The following is a 20704-nucleotide window of genomic DNA, read 5'->3' on the forward strand; positions in this document are numbered from 1 at the left end:
GGTTGGTACTTTGATTTTTCAGGTTTGGTTGTGAGCCTAGCCTTTAACGGCTGAGCTGTCCCTCCAGCCCTGATTTTTCAGGTTTGAATTCAAGGCTGAGAGAGGCTTGGTTACAGCAACATAATAATAGCTGGGTCTGCCTTACTGCCGGGGCTTTGAACCTCCTCTGCCTCGCTCTCACATTGCAGCTCTTTGAACTGAACTTCCTGTTTCTCTAACTTGCCTGGCACGGTCCCTTTTATGGTCTCCCCTGCCCCATCTTGGTAACATAGATGATTCCAAATCCGTCTGCAGTTCAGACTTTCTCCCGAGCCCCCAGTATTTTATTACTGTCTTGTCTCCACTGGATGCCCTGGAGGCACTTAAGAATTAAGCAAACGGAATTATCTTCTCCTAAATCCTCATTTTTGTCATTACACAGTACCACTTTGGGAGACCTCAAGAAGGGTGAAGATGAGGCAGGCCTGTGATTACCTGTGCCAAGCAAGCACACTCCCATTCATAGTGAGTTAACAAGCATTTCTGAATGAAGAAATTATGGAAATTCAGTTTATGGAAAGGGGATGAAGAACTAGAACAATTAGTCCAATTAATTCATAGCCTATAAACAACGAGCCTTTGGCTGTCAGTTTCGAAGGCAAGCTCATTAGCATACTTTGTCTTAGTTCATAAGAGGCTTCTTTTCACTCCATTCATAACATTTCCTATTGAAAATTTAATATAAAGCATAAATAAAGAGCTATCAAATTCCACTGTTAGGCAGTGGAGCCTCCACAGTTGGAATGAGAAAATCCATTGTTGGGGGTCCAATATTTCTCTCTCTCCCCATCCAAATGAGGGCAGGACTTAGTCTGTGTTCTAGGCATTACTGGTGTCTACCATCACACTTGGCACTTTAGAGATACTCATAAATATTTTAGTTAGCAAATGGAAGGATGAGAAGGCAGGAAGAGGTAGAAGAACATGTTTTCAGAGAAAAGTAGGTAATTCTTGTTTTGTCCTCTGGATTCTTAGGTGTCCTTTGGCACCTGCCCATCAATGGAGAAATGTTGGTAGCCAGAGGGTGCCTTACGAGGATGCAGTGAAGACTTCTGAAGAAGTTTCTTTGAAATAACGTTAATAGACATCTAATGCTTCCAGAAAAGATTTTTGTATTCTGTAAGAAGGTACAGCTTCTTACACTGAGGGGGGAAGTGTAAATTTGGGAGGAAAAAAATAAAGGAAAACAACGGAAGCGAAGGGGCTGGAGAGACGGCTCAGCAGCTGAGAGAGCAGATTGCTTTTGCAGAGGACCTGAGTTCAGTACCCAGCACCCATGTTGGGTACCACACACACATGCGCACACCCACGTGCAGATACACATGAATATGAGTAATTAAAAACAAAAACGAGAATCTAAAATAGTGTCTATGGGAATTAAAACCAGGCAAGCCCTGCCTCATTTGACAGATGCTGACGCTAACCAAGAAACCCTGCCGTCAGTTGTCTCAGAATGGTTTCCAGACCTTTGATGGCTCCCTAGCAACTATCTAGGCCTTGGGGTTCTGGATGGAGTACCCCACAGCTACAAGGACCTACGTGCAGTCAGAGAGGCGTGCTGTATTCCAGCACAGCTATTTAATAGCACCAGGTTTTGTGTCTCGTGGTTCTCAAATGCCACTCCTAAGATGGTATGCTCACAAAGTCACTGTGCGCACCGGTTATTTTCATTTCATGGAAATGAAAGAGGAAGAGGAAAAAACAAAACAAACAGACAAACCAGAGTGAGACAGACAGCTCAGTGAAGAGTTAAACACATCCTGTATCTATCCACCAATGACGTCAGTCTGAAGCGTTGGCGAAAATACAGAGAGTGTATGAAATAATGCTAAGTTCAAGGCAGACTATAAAATACTACAGACATCCTGACTATGCCAAAAGAAAAAAGATTTATTTAAGGAGGGGAAAAGACCAATAGGAACCACTCCAAATGGTGCTAACTGGGTGATGAGTTGGTTTTCTTTTTAGGTTTGTTTTCTTACTTTAAAAACTGATGGCATTTTTGTGGGCTTTCAATACTAAAATCATAAATGCCCCTTTTATCTAACAACAACCCAGCAGGCTTTTAATACTCTTATTTCAGATATAAAAAAATATGAACATTGAAAGAAATGTGAAAAACTATCCAAGACAGCATAAAGATTAAGTAGCGCGCGCGCACACACACACACACACACACACACACACACACACACACACACACACAAAATCTCAGTCGAGTGCTCTGTCTGGCTTGGATCAAAGTTCAGGCATCTCCTCAGGATAAAATGATATAGTTCAGTTTTGTTTTTCAATTGAAAGATAGCTTACCCTAAAAATAAGATGTTAAAAATCAAATGGTGTTTCCTTTAACTCTCCAAGAAATCAGTATGTGGTGGGTGGGAGAAAGCCATGGCGAGAGCCGGGAGGGTCGGGGCACCGAGAACTCTGTGGAACCCACCTCCTCCAAGGCCTTGCTCACGCAGTTCTTCCTGGCGGCCTCCTGGAGCTCCATAGCTTGCTGGATGTACATTTTCCCAACCAAGATTTCATTCTCCAGCAGCGATAGCTCTTTCAACGAAATGGGCCAATTCAGCCGTTCCAGGGCTTTGTTTAAAACTGCCTTGTGTTCCAAGTACTGTATGGGTTTGATTGCATCCAACCTGAGAAACAAAGAAAGGAGCCCACAAAATGAAAAGAAGATACGTGTAATAAGACAAAAAAAAAAAAGTATTGTTTCTCAGTAAAACTCCCGAGAATCATCTGTTGACACAGACATCAGATGCCAGAGCCAGCTGCGCCTTCAAGCCCACCTCTCCAGCCCCCGAAGCTCCCGTTTTTTTCAGAGATTAGTTATAATTAGAAACTGTCCTTGGAACGGATGGAAAAGGAGCCTGGCACTGTTTGGAGCTGTATTGTGAGATGATGGAGGTCCCTCAGTTACATCAGCTGGCGATACAGCCATCTTAAGTTACATTCACATGGGGGCAAACTGCCTAAGAACACATCTATCAGCATGTACAGCCGGAGTTAGGCAATACGTTATCATATCCAGTGGTTTGGATTTTTTGTTCTTGATTTTGTTTTTTGCTTTGAGACAAAAATCTCCTTATGTAGCTCAGGCTGGTCACAAACTCATGAGTCTCCCAGCACTAGGATTATGGGCAACCACCATCACGCCCATCCAGCAGCCGATGGTGAGGACACGGGAAAGTGAGAATGGGAATGCTCGCACAGAGATGGCGGGGATGTGAAGTGGTGTGGCTGCTGGCGGCAAGCCTGGAGCCTCCTCAAATGCTGAAGCATAGAATCTCTGTGATAACCCGACTCCTCACTATATACGTCAGAGAAATAAAAGCGTGTTCATCCCAAAACATCCACTCACGTGAGCACAGCAGCGTTATTCATAACAGCTGAAAAAAGCAGAAACAACTGAAATGTTCATCAGTGGGAGTAGATAATCAGTGGTGTGTGTGTTTGTGTGTATGTGTGTGTGTGTATGTGTGTGTGTGTGTGACATAACTTCCTTAGTCCATGCATGTGTGTATGTGTTCATGTGTGTATGTGTTACAATTTTCATGAGCTTTGCAAATATTGGATTTTCCCATTAAGTAACAGAAGACAGAAACAGAAGTGTCACGTGTGTGCTCTCTTTCACATGGTCTATCCAGACAGACAGATTCATGGAAACATAAAGCAGACTGGAGTCATCGGCGGCTGGAGAGGAGAGTAACGGGGAATAATTGCTTTATGGGTAAGCAGTCGTCTTTTTCTGGGGTGATGAGTGTCTGGGGGTATTACACACTCCAAACACCTCTGGAGCATACAGTTCAAATAGTTGGTTTTGGTTAGGTGAATTTCCTTGGCATTGCAAAAGGGAGCTAGGAATGGAATGACTTACTTCTCTTTTTCCTCTTGAGACAGAGCTTGCCAGACAATTTTATTTAAGCGTCTGTTGAAAAAAAAATACAGTAACAATAATTTAGGAGCAATAACTTGTTTCAAGTAAAAAAGTTGACTTCAGGCTCGGAGAAGGAGCAAATGGAAGCCCAAGCCAGCTGCCAACTATTATTGGACCACACCACTGTCACCCACTTAAAGAGATCACATAGGCAAATCTCCCTCCTAAGCATCACTGAGGAAGTCTTGTGGGTGGGTGGGAGCAGCATCAAACACTAAGGAAGTCTTTGCCCTCAAGTAAAAGCTGTAAGCAAGCTGCTGGTCCTCATCATCTCTGCATTAGGAGGTTTCTCATTGGCTGCCAGACTATACAACAGGAAAGGTACTCGCTGCCAAATCTGACTTCCCAGGACCCACATGGTGGAAAATAAAAACTGACCCCTTCAAGTTGTCTTCTACATATGCATTGTGTGTTATGATACACACACACACTCACACTCACACACACATATGCACACACGATAAATGCAATACAAATTAAATTTAAAAAATAACTTTCAGGCGCTACAGAATTTATTCCTAAGGAAAATGTAACCACTCTTAGCTTGCCTTCTGGAGACACTCTTCTGCCTGGATTCTGAGAGCAAAGGGAGCTAATGAGACCATAAGCCACACATTTAGGATTCATGCTACAAATCATCCCATCTAACCACCTTGTTGTCTGGATGGCAGTACAAAGATGGGCAGCCACGCAAAACACCTTAAGCATCCACCCAGCTAGCTGTCAGTGGGGGGACAGAAGCCTTGCCCTGACCACATCCTCAGAGAGAAGCCACCTGCCCAAGAGGAAAGGGAGTTGGAACAGTGGCTCCTTTCCTTGAGTGTATACACGTGCATATATATTACACTTTTGTTACATCAGTCAATGATGCTTCTTTCCATGGATCCAGCCCAATCTGTGACACTACGCCATCACCTCGGGCTTTGTGGACAGCAGGGGACAGAATGTCGTTAGCTGCAAAGCTTGTAGAGTACGGAACATTGCCTTCCACAGGAAGTGCTCTTCTGACGACTGAGGCCAGTTGGCATCAGCACAGCACGCAGGGAATACACTTTGGGTGGAGGTGCTGTTCTGTCCTGCGTGTCCACCATGAGGCTGGAGGGGCTGGGACGCTAAGACAAGGCTGGCTCATATGGGAGAAAGGCCACAGTATGGGGGCCCAGACCTCAGCTTCTCCCGTTCCTGTGAGGCTTTGGGCTAGGACACAGTCAGCTTTTCCGTCAACTCAAAATGACAAGAGAATCCCCTCCTGGTGCAGTTAGGATGACTCTGGGAGCTGGTCTGTGCACAGCATATGGATTGTGTCTGACATTGGCAGAGACTCTGTAAGTGATGGCAAAAAGTCAGAAAGAGTGGGGGCTGGAGAGCGAGCTCGGCCATTAAGGGTACTTGTTGCTCCTACAGAGGACCTGGGTTCAGTTCCCAGCATCCACATGGTGGCTCACCACCATCCATAACTTTATTTCCATGGAATCTGATGCCTTCTTGTTACCTCCACAGGCACCAGGCATGCATAGGCATACATTTTCAGGCAAAACACTCATAAAATAAAATGAAAGGATTTCAAACACAGAGTCAGGAAGAGAGAAGTAGGCCAACTAGTGCTTTGGTCTTACTTGAAGGTTTTGGCTTTTTGGGTTCCATAAGGAAACTGGGTTTCTACAGTCACTTGGTTCATGTAACAGTGATCGGGACTTCTGAGACTGGTTTTCTGTGCTTTTCTTAAAATATATTCAGCCCCCTCTTCCATCTAAACCTGAAAGCTGACTCAGTGTAGCGCGGAAGCTGAGAGGGCGGAAGAGGACTTCGGCGCAACTCGGATCTGGGGTCGGGCTCGGCACCCAGCCCCACCCGGAGGCTATGTGATCCTCTTGGACAGAATCCTTTGGAGCTCTGCTTTCTCAGGGGTAAAACAAGGCTAACAGCACCCATCCCTGGCTTTGAGAGGACGAAGAAGAAATATATGTAAAGTATCAGGAGTACCTATTGCGGTATTCCTCTCCTCTGGATGGATCCAAAGGGTGAGCCCGGGAACACGGAGAGACCACTACTGTGGGTCCAGTGGGTCCAATGAGCTAGCATGGATCGAATTAGAACTCAATACTTTAGAAAATATTTCCCAGAGGCACATATTCATCACATCTGTGTCCCCTCTTGTCCACATTTTGTAAAATGTCAATGCTTTATTGAGTTGGTGGGGTGATTATGGCAAAGCCACCAAGAGTACGTGAGGACCATTCTCCCGAGGCACCTGGAGGGCACTGAATGTGAGGGCCTTTCTGAAGCTGGTCCAGCCCCTTAATCCTGGCTGCTCCTGTGCATCCACTGGGTTACTGTGGCTCTAGCTGTAGCAAGAAATGACTTGTCTACAAAGCAACGTGTAACTATTGGGCACATCATAAATCTGACCAGCAAGAAAGAGAAGACCTTAAACAAGAGTTGTTGAAGCACGGCCCCAGAGCCAGACTAGAACTGAGACTTCTGTGGATTTCAGAACTGTGATCTTGACATTGGCAATCAAGATAAACTTAAAAAAACAAAAAAACAACAACAACAAAAAAAAACACTGCTTCTGAATCCGAGCAGCCCTAGAAGCATTCAAGCTTTTGTTCAGAAACACAAAGCCCAGACTCTTGAAATACTGGAACAGGAGGACATCCACCTATGGACGCTGTGTCTGAAATAGCTCCTTTATATCATCCTGTGAACTTCCATTTGCTTGGTCATCCCTAGCTTGAATGGACTTATGGATGTATATTACCATTTATTTTCAAAGTGACATTGGCTTACTTTGGAGAAAAACATCACAGAGATGTGATGGTGCATGTGAGACAGTATATTTGTCAATTACTCATCATTTGCACATGATGAGAAAGTTGCATGTGATAAAATAAAAAAATGGGAATGACGTTTCTACAAATAAAATTCTTTAGCACTATTGAATTAAAAGGCTCAGGAAGTTTTTGTTCTGTATAATATTGTTACTATTAATACTACTATTAAATAATTTAACATACACACAAAAGCAATAAACCCAGTGTTAATTAAATGAGTAAACTTAAATATTAAACATCAGCTTTACTAAAGCTAATATCATTAATGTAAAAATTATTATTACTGAAAGTACAAGTTCTCTCTCTCTCTCTCTCTCTCTCTCTCTCTCTCTCTCTCTCTCTCTCTCTCTCTCTTGGTTTTTAGAGACAGGGTTTCTCTGTGTAGCTTTGGAACTACACAGACTGTCCTGGAACTCACTCTGTAGACCAGGCTGGCCCCAAACTTACAGAGAGTCTGTCTCTGCCTCCCGAGTGCTTGGATTAAAGGCATGCACCACCACTGCCTGGCTCTGTTGAATATCTCTTATTTTATATTTTGAATATTTGCATGTACATAAAGAGATACCATAAGGATAAGACCCAAGTCCAAACACAAAATTTATTTAGCTTTCCTATCTGCCTTATACATACGCCCAGAGATAAATTTATGCCCAATTATTAGTGCATACACCAACATTTTAACCGTGGTCTTTCACATGGGATCAGGAATGGAATTTACCATATGTGGTATCATTATGGGCACTCAAAAATTTTGGAGTTTGGTGCATCTGAGGTCTGGAACTTTTAGGAGTTTTTGTTCAACATGTAGCAACAATACTTTCTACCATTAGCAAAAGAGTTTCTTAGAGTTACTTGCAGGGACAAATCACTTACTCTGTGCTTTGGCTTTTTTCTCAAGGAGTGTTGTTCTGACTGGAAATGGGGTCTCCTTCCTTTCTGAGACACTCGGAAAATGTCAGCATGGTAGAAAGAGCCAAGGGACTACTGTGCTGCACACAGTCATGGTTATTTTAGGATGAACAGATTTGGGATGGAAGGCAGAACACATGTAAGAATGCTTCTTACATGTAAGAATGCTTCTTACATGTGATCTGTACAATCCTCCCAACAGCCCTGTGGTGGAGGTTCTGCAAATAAGTTACCTGTTCTCGGGAATGTTACACACTTGCCTAAAAGTAAGCATTGGTCGGGGCTAAGGACAAAACATGCAAGCCCTGCCTGACCTCCAAGCTCTAGGCTGTGGCTCTGTACCAGGTGTTTACAGACCAAATGATTACAGCACTCAAATATCTGAATTATTCAAACAAACTACATTAGAATTTGAATGGGATTTTATTGCACTTGAATACCCAAATCAAATTTGAACATTTTAATAACTAAACTGGAAATGCATCAAATTTGAATGAATTTCAAATGCTCAAGTGCACAGGCCTCTGGTAGAACTAGATGAAAGGGGAAGCAAGGCTGGTCCAGCTGAGAGAGCTGTGACCAAGAGCACAATAAGGGAGTGACTAGAGGGGGTGTGGGGAGTCCTCTCCGGGGAGGCCATTAGGAAAAAGGACCAGTTGAGGGACAGCAGAATAACAGTCCCTTAAGGGGAGGGCTTCTTGTAAGCACCAGACCTGGGGAGAGGAGGAAGCTCAGGATAGGTCCTCTTGCTACCAAGATAATAAAGATGGAGGACAGGAAGACGCAGGAAAACAAGTGGAGCATCCCTAATCCCCAAACACCCTAAATCCCAACTTTTCTGAGTGCCAATGTGACAAGTAGGAAATCTCACCCATGCCATACAGCTTTGTTTCTGGCATGAAATCATTTCAAATAGTGTGTGTGGGGGGGGAAATGTTTGGACTTGAGCCCAATTCCAAGGGTATCCAATTTTATGCATATTCATAAATACAGAAGAAAACCTGAAATTCTCCTGACCCTTTCATTTTGGATAAGAGATCTCCCCCTGTCCTGACGGGGCTCACATGAGGGCAGTGAAGGAGACTGATGTGAAGAAGACTGGAGAGCCATGCAGGGGTGGGAAAAGACCTTTCTGTGGATTAGCTGTGGCTCCCTGTGGGCAGGAGTTGGGCTCTGAGTACACACTAGGCCCACTCCACCCTGAGTGATGACGGCTGGGTCAGCAGGGGCCTGACCACATCACTAACCTCTATATTCTTTATTACTTATCCTTCTCACATCTCACATGTCGGTAACTAAAACCCAAGTGCGGAGCTTCCAGAATCTGGAGCAAGCTTCCCAAAGAAGCTGGGCACCTTCAGAGGTCCCTTAAGTGTGTGCACTAAGGGCTAGTTCTAGGCAGGTGGGTAGGTCATGGGCAAGGGTGACAGCCAGGCCACCTGTCCTGGAGGAAAGGCTCCACCTTCTGAACTGAGTGTAGAATTCTCTCTGCAGTCAACATAATCATCATCTTGATACAAAAACATGTAAACAATAATCTGTGTTTATAGAGTTAGCCCTCAGTGTTCATGGGGGACTGGTAGCCCCTCTAATGGCTACAGATTAATCAGGGTCATGGACACTCAGCTCTTGCATGTCCAAAGCTATTGCATTTGCATGTAATCAAGGCATACCCTCCCACATGCTGAAAATCACTTGTGGAGTTCTCATAATGCCCAAGATCGTGTAAATTCTGTGTGCACACTGGTTTTGTATTTGGAGAATGTGACAAGAAAGCAAAATCTGCCCGAGTTCAGGTCAGACAGTTTGCTTTCCTGATTATTTTCGTTCGGGGGAGGGGGGGGAGGGGGCTGAGCAGGAGAAGTGGCTGTGCCCCTGCGGTGGCATTTGCTAGTTATCCCTCAAAGTGTTCGGTGCCAGGGTGATCACATTCACTGCATTAAGAGGAAAACTTTGAAGGTTTCCCGGAAACACCAGATTTCTAGAGCGCTGAGGATGGGAAGGCGGTTTACGTAAAACTGTTGGAAAGATCAGCTCAGGGGCCTAACCCAAGCACCCGGGAGGACCACGCATGGGTTGTCGCTTTGTGTTGATACTGGGCCATCTGAGAAGTTGCTGTTTCGGATGAAGCAATCTAAGCCAACACAAGAGAAAAGAAGCCAAACTGGATTGTCTATCAGGAGCATCTGGGAAGCATACTTACTTTTCATAGGATTTAATGGCCTGCTCCACATTTTGCTTGTAGATATTGAGTTTGACTCCATGGGGGTTAATTAATACCATCTTATTGGTGTCACTGCACGCGTGTGCTAGAGGGGACACCTGCACAGCAATGTCAACAGAGAGCAAAGTGTCACTGATAGGTCCACGCCAGCCTTCAAATGTGTGGCTGTTCTGACTATAAAAACCACATTATAAGCGTAGAAAAGCAGACTATGGTTAAGTCTTCAAAGAATACAAGATACAGTTACCAACCTTTCCCTTTCAATTTTAAAAAGCTATACATTTTAAAAATCGCCACCACAAAACAAAACTCACAGAAAAAAACCCAAAATTGTTTCAGGAAACCCTTGTCATAACTGAGTGTTATCTCTAGAAGCATCTATCAAGCTGGTAAGAGTAGGCAATAAGATATAGAAACTCATATATATATATATACACACACACACACACATATATATATATGATTGTACATAATTATGTGTTGCTTGTATGTGTGTGCACCACATGCATGCCTGGTGTCTATGGAGGTCAGCAGAGGGCAGCAGATCCCCTGGAACCCAAGTTATGGGTGGTTAGGAATCACCATGTGGGTGCTGGGAATTAAATCCAGGTCCTCTGCAAGAGCCAAGGGTGCTCTGTGGTTTGTTTGTTTGTTTTTCGAGACAGGGTCTCTCTGTGTAGCTTTGGAGTCTGTCCTGGAACTCGCTTTGTAGACCAGGCTGGCCTCGAACTCACAGAGATCCTCCTGCCTCTGCTTCCCGAGTGCTGAGATTAAAGGCGTGCACCACCCACACCACCCACCACCGCCCGGCTGCAACAAGTGCTCTTAACCACTGAGCCAGCTCTCAAGCCCCAAGAAATTACTTTTTACTTTCAATCAAGGTGATGCAGTTCATGCCGTTATGTTCCCTGGCTTCTAAAATTGGGCAAAATAAAAATTAAGATACTAGTGCAAAGAAAGAAAGAAGAAAGAAACTATATATGGTTACAGTTATAAAAAAAAAATTGAAGAGAAATGTAAACAGGTGAATCGGGGTGAAGCTATGGGTTGCTGGCTCCGTGTCCAGTGATAACACAGCATTGAGAGCCCAGCTCCTAAAACTAAGTGGAACTATGAGTGCTTTGGAGATAAAGGATCCAGGTTGGGCTCAGTGACAGAGGTTAGCCTTGTGTAAGGGTCCCTCCTCCTTGGAAGAAAGTACTGACTAGCAAGAAGGGACCTTCACATAGCCTCACAACCAAGGACCAAGCCTTGAGAGGGTATCGGTATAGAAATACCTTCTACATTGCCTTTATCTACTGCAAGGAAGAAATCACTCCTCACTCTTTCTTAGCTGTGCTTGTTTGGGGCTTTGCATTCAACCAAGATGAGAACCTATTGCTTGGGGTCAATTAGGCTACTCCAAGACATACAAGAACTTACTGAAACTCTAAGAAGAAGTGGATGCAAATTTTTTTTGGAATCTTGGAAGAATGATATTGGAACTGGAATAAAGAAATGATCTTCATGGATTGAACAAAGTTGAAACTAGACATAATCAATTAAAAAGGGCATGTGAAGCAGGTGACATGTAAGGACAAGAACACTTAAATGGGTGATGAGAGAAATGGGTATCTGGATAGGTATTGAGAAGCTCCAATGTGTAGTAATAGAAATGTCTAAAGACTAGAATCAAAGAGGAAGGTCCCACACGAAGCAACATCTGGCAGTGTGCGCGCAGAGGCTTCTTCCTAAATGGTGACTGTGTCTAAGCATTAAACTGCGAAAGGGTTGGAAGGACACCATTTGTTAACAATTGTGATTGGTGCTGGCTGAAGTCAAGCTGTTTGATAAGGGCCAGACTCAGTCTGCTGTGGGATCTGGGGGATGGGGAGGGTCTGGGACCTTGTGCAGAGGGTGTGGTTGTTAAGGCTCTGTTTTGCTGGGTCAGCTCTCACAGTAGAGAAGGGACAGTCTGCAGTCAATTCAAAGGTTCAGCTGCTAACTTGTCTTAAGATATAACAATAGCCTGGCCTGCCAAGTTCCACTTTTAGTCCCCAGAATAAAGGTTGCACCATTTTGAATATTTTTTTTAATAGTATAGTTTTAGGTTAGAAGCATGGTTTAGTATTTTTGTACTGAGGCATATGCAAAAACTCAGGTTAAGGATTACTTCTGAGGAAGGAGGGAGGGGTACTGATCAAAAAAGATGACATGGGGGTCTTTACTTTACTTGCAATTCTTTAACTACCTTTAAAAAGTATCTAAAACGAGCCAGGCAGTGGTGGCGCACGCCTTCAATCCCAGCACTCGGGAGACGGGGCAGGCGGATAGATCTCTGTGAGGTCTACAGGGTGAGATCCAGAAACAGCCAGGGTAACACAGAGAAACCCTGTCTTGAAAAACCAAAAACCAAACCAAACCAAACCAACCAAAAAAAAAGTGTCTAAAACATGCATAACATTGAGTTTTAAATGAACAAAAGTAGTTACATCTAAAACTTGGGAATTACAGGAGGTAGGCAAGACTTCAATGATTTTACTGTTTAATTCTTTTAAACTATATATATGCACTCTAGAATTAAAGCATTAGGACACACATAAGCAAAATAGGCAAAGATTTATAAAATGGAAGAGAAAGGCATGAAGTTAAAAGCTTCGGAGTTCAGCCAGCTACTTATAAAGCACACAGAGTCAGCATGTGGCTCCTGAACACTCCTTTCAAAGGGAAGGAAAGAGAACAGGGGGTTAAAGGTGAAACGCCTGGGCTTTGAAACTGAAGATTGCATAAGTTTGTAAAAAATAAAATAAAATAAAAAGAAGACAGAAGAAAAAGAAAGAAAAAATCATCCCTCAAAATAGAGCACTAACAAAACTTGACAGGAAAAAAAAAAATCAATGCCAACAAAGATGAAAGACATTTATGTTTTCTGTATCCTGGTAGGAAAGTACCCCTTTGGAAGTCTCTATGGGTCTCTCCTAGTTTACGTTGTTTCGGGTTCAATGATAAATCAGTACTAAGAAAAAAATGCTTAGACAAAATCTTGCCTCTTGACTCCACCTACTTAAGCAAAGGCAAATTCATATTGTACTTCCCTCTTTGGTAGGTTTAGATTTCATGTCTTGCATGGCCATCATGGACTTGAGCGTAGTTGTTCAAATTTGACTTGTGCACACCACCTCCTTCCTTCCTGCTCGCAGGATTAGAGGAACACAAAGACATACTCCACACACCTTCAGTCCTTGCTCTTAGTTTTTACAACATGGTGGTTACTTGGAGGCCAGATGAGACACTCTCTTTATGATGTCAAGTTTAGTGTCACAAGGGGCATTCCAGGGCTTCAGGGATCACAGTCAGGCTGCCTGGCCTCTGGGAGGAGTAAGTCGGGAGGAAAGTGGGGTTCATGAGGAGGCTGAGGGCTCGGTTTGGAGGGAATAGAGGCATGCTGCGATGCTGTGATCGCAGGCCCCTTGAAAATGACTTCCTTAGTACATTTCTAACTCAGTGGGGAGGGGAGAATCCTTCCAGACAATATTTGGTAATAAGAGGAAGCCCAAGGCACCATCTACTTTAGTTCTCTGAGGCAAAACTAGAGTCCTCACTAATTTATATTAATAAATCCACCTCTTAGTGACAAGAGAAGTAAATTAGGTGTGTGGGGTGTGGTTTGTGGAGATGGGGAGGAATAGAGAGATGGATATATAGAGAGATAGACCATAGCGGTAGAAATTTCTAGAATTTATAGATGGGCAAAATTGCACTGATAGTTATAATTTTCCCACTCTTATATGTAATACCTTAGACTATTAACTGGAAAACAGCTTCATGAAAATATTACTATAACAACAACAATAGAATTTATCCTTACTCTCTGCCAGCAATAACAGAGGGATTCTCTACATATGTTTTCACTCGATTCCATTATAGACAAATACATGTAATTGTAGTTTTTGCTATATGGCAAACTAAACTGTCCATTAAGCTGTAATTATTTTTATAGTTTATGTGTATGAGCATTTTGCCGGCATGTATGTCTGTGCACCATGTGTAAGCCCGGTGCCAGCAAAGACCAGAAGAGGGGGTCAGATCTTCTGGAAGTGGAGTTACAGATGGTTGTGAGCCAGCATGTAGGTGCTGGGAATCAAACCCAGGTCTTCTGGAAGAGAAGCCAGTGCTCTTAACGGCTGAGCCTTCGCCCCAGACCTCTTTATTTGGTTTTTGTAAGTATTGCTTGTTGGGAGTCAGTGAAATGGCTCAGTGAGTAAAGGCAGTTTCTGTGCAAGCCTGACCACATAAATTCAGTTCACTAGGATCCACGTAAAGCTAGGAGAGAATCTACTCCACAGTCTACTCCTCTCACCTCTGTATGTACACTGTGACACATGTGCCCTATCCCCCATAACACACACAATGATTGTTGGAATAATAAATGTACTAAATATAAACATATAATAAATATATGCACAATATTTATTGAATAACATGAAAGATTAAAACAGAGTCTCAAAACATTTTTTAGTGGTTTGATATCATGTAAAATCTAAAGTTAATGTTCAGCCAAATTTGTTGAGTTAGAAATTGAGGCGTGGGACAAATGAGGACTTTATCAGTTGGGGGAGAGGCTTACTGAATATGAGTAATGTGAAAAATATTTTTAAGAGCTTTATTACTTTTTTATTCAAACATGGTAAAATAATTGAATATCGAAATGAAGCCATGTCACTTTCACACAGTAATAGAAAAGGTCAAGCTCTTATTTTGTTTGTTTTATGTGTGTATGCTACTGTTTCTTAAGTGACATCAGAAAGACAAAGGGAAATGAATATTCTCAGAACTCCATGTAAGTTGTTCCAAGATGGAAGGAATAGTTCAATGTATTGTCACAGTTTAACATGTTATTTTAAAAAGATATTTTTAAAGTTTTAATTATGTGAAAGCCTGTATGTCTGTGCTGGGTATGTGCATGTGTGTGCAGGTGCCCATGAAGGCCAGAAGAGGGCATCAGATCTCCTGAAGCTGGAGGCTGTGAGCCATCTGACATGCATGTTGGGATCCAAACATAGGTCCTCTAGGAAGAGCAGTTTGTGTCTTCTGCTCTACAAGTCATGTTAGTAAATTTTATTAAAATTTATCCAAAAACCATCATTACATGGAAACATGTTCAGAGCAAATGCTTAATGAAGAAAATATCATGTGTAGCTATGTACACAGCTATTATTTTTAACATAAATCAGAAAGAATTTACCTGATGACATTAGAAGTAACCCCAGAATGTGAAATTAAGAAAACAGTGTGAAATTGATGATTATAAACTTCACTGTTTAACCTAGACCAAATTTATGAATTTCAGTGTTTTCCAATAAATATCTCAGCACTCTGTGCCAAACTCGGCAAGGAAAAGTTCTGATTGGATGTGTCTAATGAAAATGCAGGGCTCTGTGAGTCTCACATGGACATATTTCTGAATACAGATACAATGGTGTTCTAGAAATGGCAGTTGTCGAAACTGCTGAGCACTGAGTCTTAAGGGTATGCTCTTCAAATGGAACTTCTGTCAGCTCTGAAGAAAGTGAAGACCAGGCCGCAGAACTGACTGGCAGAGTGGTGTGTCAATGAGATCATTCAAAACCCATGAACGTGTGTTACTGTGGTATTGATTGCTGTTCACATTTTAGCTCTACACTGGAAACAGCAAAAGTCAGTAAGCCTTTGCTGGCATTGAGTGATGTTGAGGGACACCTGAGTGAATATAGAGGCACAAAACTCTGCTATGCTCAGTTTGACCTCACTGTGGTTAAAACCCACAGGGAAGAACAAACAGGCATGCATGGATCAGAACAAAGGTCTGGCCATTCCACTGCTTCTTTTCTCGTATCTATATCGTTTCATTTTTCTGTGTGTTGGATATGTAAATAACTCTTGTGATAGCTGTCATTTAAGAATTTTAAACATTCCAATCAGTAGTTTTATGTTTAATCCTCCTATCTTTGTTGTTTGTTTGCTGGGGTGTCTGGTTTTTTTGCTAGTGTGTTTTTGACAAGGTCGCACACTGTAGCTCAAACTGGCTTAGACCTTACTATGTAGCCCAGGCTGGCTTAGACCTCACTATGTAGCCCAGGCTGGCTTAGACCTCACTATGTAGCCCAGGCTGGCTTAGACCTCACTATGTAGCCCAGGCTCGGCTACAAACTTGCAGCCATTCTCTTGCTTAGCTCCTGAATGCTGGGAATATTAAAATCCTCCTATATTTGAAAGCAGGTAAATATGATTTAGACAACATCCCTGGTTTCTTTGTAGCTAATATTCCTATCAACTGTGTGATGAGATGAATAGATACCTCATGGGTTGCTCTAAGATTCAGGGCAGACACTTTAATGACATCAAATGCTTTTTTCAGAGCCTAGTACATGGTAAGTATTTATCATAGAATAGATTGGGGACCTTGTCATGGTCCTCCAGGAAAAAATGATGGAGAATATGTGCAAAGGCACAAAGCTATGCATAGAGCCCAGAGGACAAGGCAGAAGGCTTTATGGGATGGTATAACAGACATGATGAAGAAGAAAAAGATGATGATGATGATGGGTGCTGTCAGCTCTGCAATAAAGCAGGCTAATGTTCCCAAATTATTTCAATCTCTTATTTTTTTAAAAGCAATTATCACTAAAGAGCTCTGAATTCTAGGCTCATCAAATGGCTAAAGCAATTTTATTCTGTGTATGGCTTGGTGATGAATTCATCTTTTTGAAAGAGCTAAGATAAAATTATCTGGCCCATTTTATATTTTGTAATGAACAGTTGCTAGGGCAACCTTTCTGCTTGGTACTTCATTTCCAAGGTGACAATTTGCTACTGGTCCAGGGCGCTGGAAAGCAAAACAGCATTGTGCTTTGGAAGAAGAAAGACCCCCCCCCTTCCCCAAGTAAGCCATGAAGGAAACAAAGAGCCCTTACACAACCAGACACCGCTTCTTGGCCCACACAGATGTTGCCATGCGTTGAACAGAGGAGAACCCATTAAAATTCTCAGCGCAGAGAGATTAGATCCAGGCCCACCTGCTTGCCAGCTCCATCTCTTCCACAAAGTGGTCATTTCAAATTGAAAAAAAAAATCTCTCTAACAAGCTGGGAGACATTTTAGCATATTGTTATCCTATTCTTACTATTTATAGCTGAGGGTCTCTTCCAGTCTAAGGAAATATTAGGGAATAAAAGATGCCAATAGAAGATATTTGAAATTTATCCTTGTAGTAAATTTTGCAATGTATACTACATTATTTACTACTGAAGATCTCAAAACCTATTCCTCCCGTCTGTCTAAAACTTGGTGCCCTTTGATCAACAACTCCCCATTGTCCTCCTCTCTGCTCCCGCCACTGTAGCCTCCGAAACCAGCACTCACCCTATTTCTAGGAGTTCACTTTTTTAGACTCTACATCTAGGCGAGATCATGCACTCTCATCATAAAAAAAAAAAAAGATGGATCAGTAGCTAAGAGCAATTGTTGTTCTTGCAGAAGACCCTGCCTGGTTCAGTTCCCAGCAACCATGTCAGATGGCTCACTAGCACCCGTGACTCTAGCTCCAGGGGATCCAATGCCCTCCTCTGGCCTTTGTGGGCACTATACTTATATGCACATGCATGCAGACACATATGCATATACATAATCACAGGTAAGCAAGGTGATAAATATGCTGATTGGCTTGAATTAATCGTGTCACATTGTAACCTGATATTAAGTCGTCACGTTATGCCCTGTAAACATATAAAGTTACAATTTGTCAAAAAACAAAGTTAAAATTTTAAAGACATAAACTATGCTTTGGAGATGAGATTGGATTTGTTATGGTCTACCTCTGTCATCATCGAATTCTTGCCCTTCTGCTAATGATGAAGGGTGAATTTGCTGGGCGGAGCACTGTCTCAGTTGTATAACTTGTGATGGGAATGCATGGTACCACAAAAGGTACCAAACACAAGTGTCCATGGGGAAATGTTCATCCCTTTTCTTTGGCCTTGTTTTCTAAAGGTGAAGTGCTAGAATGTTCTAAAGATCAGGATTCTTACTTCTGCTCCTCCTGAATTTTTCCTTCAGAACAGTCGAGGCTGGAATCTAGTTTTTATCAGCACACAAGGTAGTAGTTTCATTGTGGTATTTTTCAAGCAAAATTTGTTTTTGTTGCTTCTCTTCCCTCTTCTCTCTCACACTCTTTCAGCCTCCTCCATCTTCCCAGCCGAAGTAGCCCCCTTTAGGGGTCATGTGTCCTTACATCCTCCTTGCCCTTCTGCCTTCCCTTGATAACTTGCTCCCCTCATGGGCCCCTACCTATTTTCTCCTGTCTGACTTCAATTTGCATCTATCCTCACATCCCTTTATTTACATACTGTAAGTATCAAAAGTCGGGATCTATGGTGGTTTGGATGGGATGTCCCCTGCAGTCTCAGCATTTTGGTTCCTAGTTGGTGGCACTGTTTGGAGGGATTTGGGTGATGTGGCCTTGCTACAGGAAGTGATGTCATTGGAGGCGGGCTTCGAAATGAAAAGCATCATGCCACCTGGTTTTTGTTTTGTTTTTCTCTCTGCTTTGTGCTTGCAGTCAAGGATGCCAGCTCCCGGCTTCCTGCTCTGGCCGTGCTTGCTATCTGTGGCTTGCTGCCATGCCTCCCCGCCATGATGAACTCTTATCTCTCAGGAGCCATAAGCCAAAATTCTCTCTTCTTTAAATTGCTTTGGTTGCAGCCTTTATCACAGCAACAGAAAAGTAACTGGTATGGGATCCACATATGAGAATGTGTGATTACTGTCTGAGTCTGGGTCACTTCACTTAATATAGTACTTTCCAGATCCATCCATCTCCTGCAGATTTCATTTTTCTTAAACATCTGAGTAATATACCATTTATTACACCTGCCACATTTCCATTATCCACTCATCCATTGATTGACATCCAGGCTGGTTCCATTTCCTAGATATTGCGAATACAGCAGCAGTAAGCATGGAGCTACAGGCATCTCTGTGGTAGGTTATAAAGTGCTCTAGGTATTTATATCCAAGTCATATCATAGTCCTGTCTTAATTTTTTTTGAGAAACACTTCCACACTCCTCCCAGCGGTGATTCAGGGTTCCCCATCCTTATGTCCTTGCCAGCATTTGCTGTCATTCATTTTCTTGATGAGCCATTCTGACTGAGGTGAGATGGAACTATCAAAGTGGTTTTAATTTGCATTTCCTTGGTGGCTAAGGATGTTGAAGGCTTTTTAAAATTTTTTTTTGTCCATTTCTGTTTCCTGTTTGGTTAACTGTCTGTTCATTTCATGATCCCATTTCTCAATGGGCTGTTTCATTTTTTATTGTTTAATTCTTTCAATTCTTTATATATTGTAGATATCAACCTCCTGTCTGAAGTACAGCAAAAATTTTCTCCCATTCTGTTGGTTGTATATTTGCTCCGATGGTAGTTTTCTTTGTTGTGGAGAAACATTTTCATCTCATGCCATCCCATTTATTGACTCCTGGGCCAATTGCCTGTGCTACTGGAGTCTTGTCCAGAACATTCTTGAGTGCACCTATGACTTGAAATGCATTCCCTATGTTTTCCTCTAGCAGTTCTGGCGTTTCACATTTAAAATCCAGGGCTTTGGTCCACTTTGAATTGCTGTTTCTCTTGGATGAGAGCTGTTGATCTAATTTCATTCTTCTGTGGGGCATACCCAGTTCTGCCAGGACCATTTGCTAGACAGTCTTTCTTCCACTGGGTGTTCGTGATGCCTCTGTGTGGGTGAAATCGTAAGAACCACTCTGGACGCTTTCTCAGCCCCACACAGTTCATCCAGTCCCATCAACGTGACTCCACTCCAGGCTTTACCTGGGTCCAGTGTCACTGCCTAGTCATCGTTGTCCAGTCTTGCCTCTTGACTGCCATGACTTCCCAGCCTCACATCTCCACACTGTCTTTTACTTAGGCAGCAAAAAGCTAGAGTTGCCTTTCTCCCATGATAAGACCTCTCCCAGCTTCCTCAGGACAGAGTTGAAAACTCCTTAAGCTCAATTAAAGCTGTACTTTCTCTACACATACGTAGAGGCCAGAGGACACCTTTGCAGGAGAAACTCTTCTCCTTCCCAGTCAAGTCAGACTTGGTGGCAGGTGCCTTCATCCACCAGGCCATCTCACTGGCCCCTGTATTTTCTTTCTTTCCAATTGGATGGGGAGAGGGGTATCCATGGTTTTCAATCTATATATTTCTTACCACATGTATCCGGTTACTACTAAAGTTAAATGTTTTTGTGTGTCATTTTGGCTTATCCCCCCTTTTTTTTCCCTCAGATTTCTCACTGGAGTATTTATCATGTTTGTATCCCTTCATGGTGAAGATACACATGCATGCATGTCTCTCTCTCTCTCTCTCTCTCTCTCTCTCTCTCTCTCTCTCTCTCTCTCTCTGTGTGTGTGTGTGTGTGTGTGTGTGTCTGTACAGGCTGAACACCAATTTATGCACATATTGATATATACTGAACCATGCATGCATATCAATAATATAATTCTTGTGACCTTCCTTCGTTGTACATGCTACAAATGTTTTTTTTTTAAAGATTTATTTATTTATTATGTATACAATGTTCTGTCTGAATGTACTCTTGCAGGCCAGAAGAGGGCACCAGATCTCATTATAGGTGGTTGTGAGCCACCATGTGGTTGCTGGGAATCGAACTCAGGACCTCTGGAAGAGCAGCAGGTGCTCTTAACTGCTGAGCCATCTCTCCAGCCCTACAAATGTTTT

The 20704-nt window shown here is 42.7% G+C and overlaps 1 protein-coding gene across 3 annotated transcripts in view; it reads right to left on the minus strand.

Moving 5' to 3' along the window:
- Positions 1–20704, minus strand: part of Vwa3b (von Willebrand factor A domain containing 3B) — a 195408-nt gene that overhangs the window by 38362 nt on the left and 136342 nt on the right. For all 3 annotated transcript variants that reach the window (XM_076557482.1, XM_076557483.1, XM_076557481.1), the window contains exons 20-22: positions 9926–10044; positions 3920–3970; positions 2480–2681 (exon numbers count right to left, since the gene is read on the minus strand). In XM_076557482.1, coding sequence (XP_076413597.1) covers positions 2480–2681; positions 3920–3970; positions 9926–10044 — 372 coding nt within the window. The remainder of the gene's footprint in view (positions 1–2479; positions 2682–3919; positions 3971–9925; positions 10045–20704) is intronic.

The sequence above is a fragment of the Peromyscus maniculatus genome, chromosome 21 (assembly GCF_049852395.1).
Source record: "Peromyscus maniculatus bairdii isolate BWxNUB_F1_BW_parent chromosome 21, HU_Pman_BW_mat_3.1, whole genome shotgun sequence".
Lineage (NCBI taxonomy): Eukaryota > Metazoa > Chordata > Mammalia > Rodentia > Cricetidae > Peromyscus > Peromyscus maniculatus.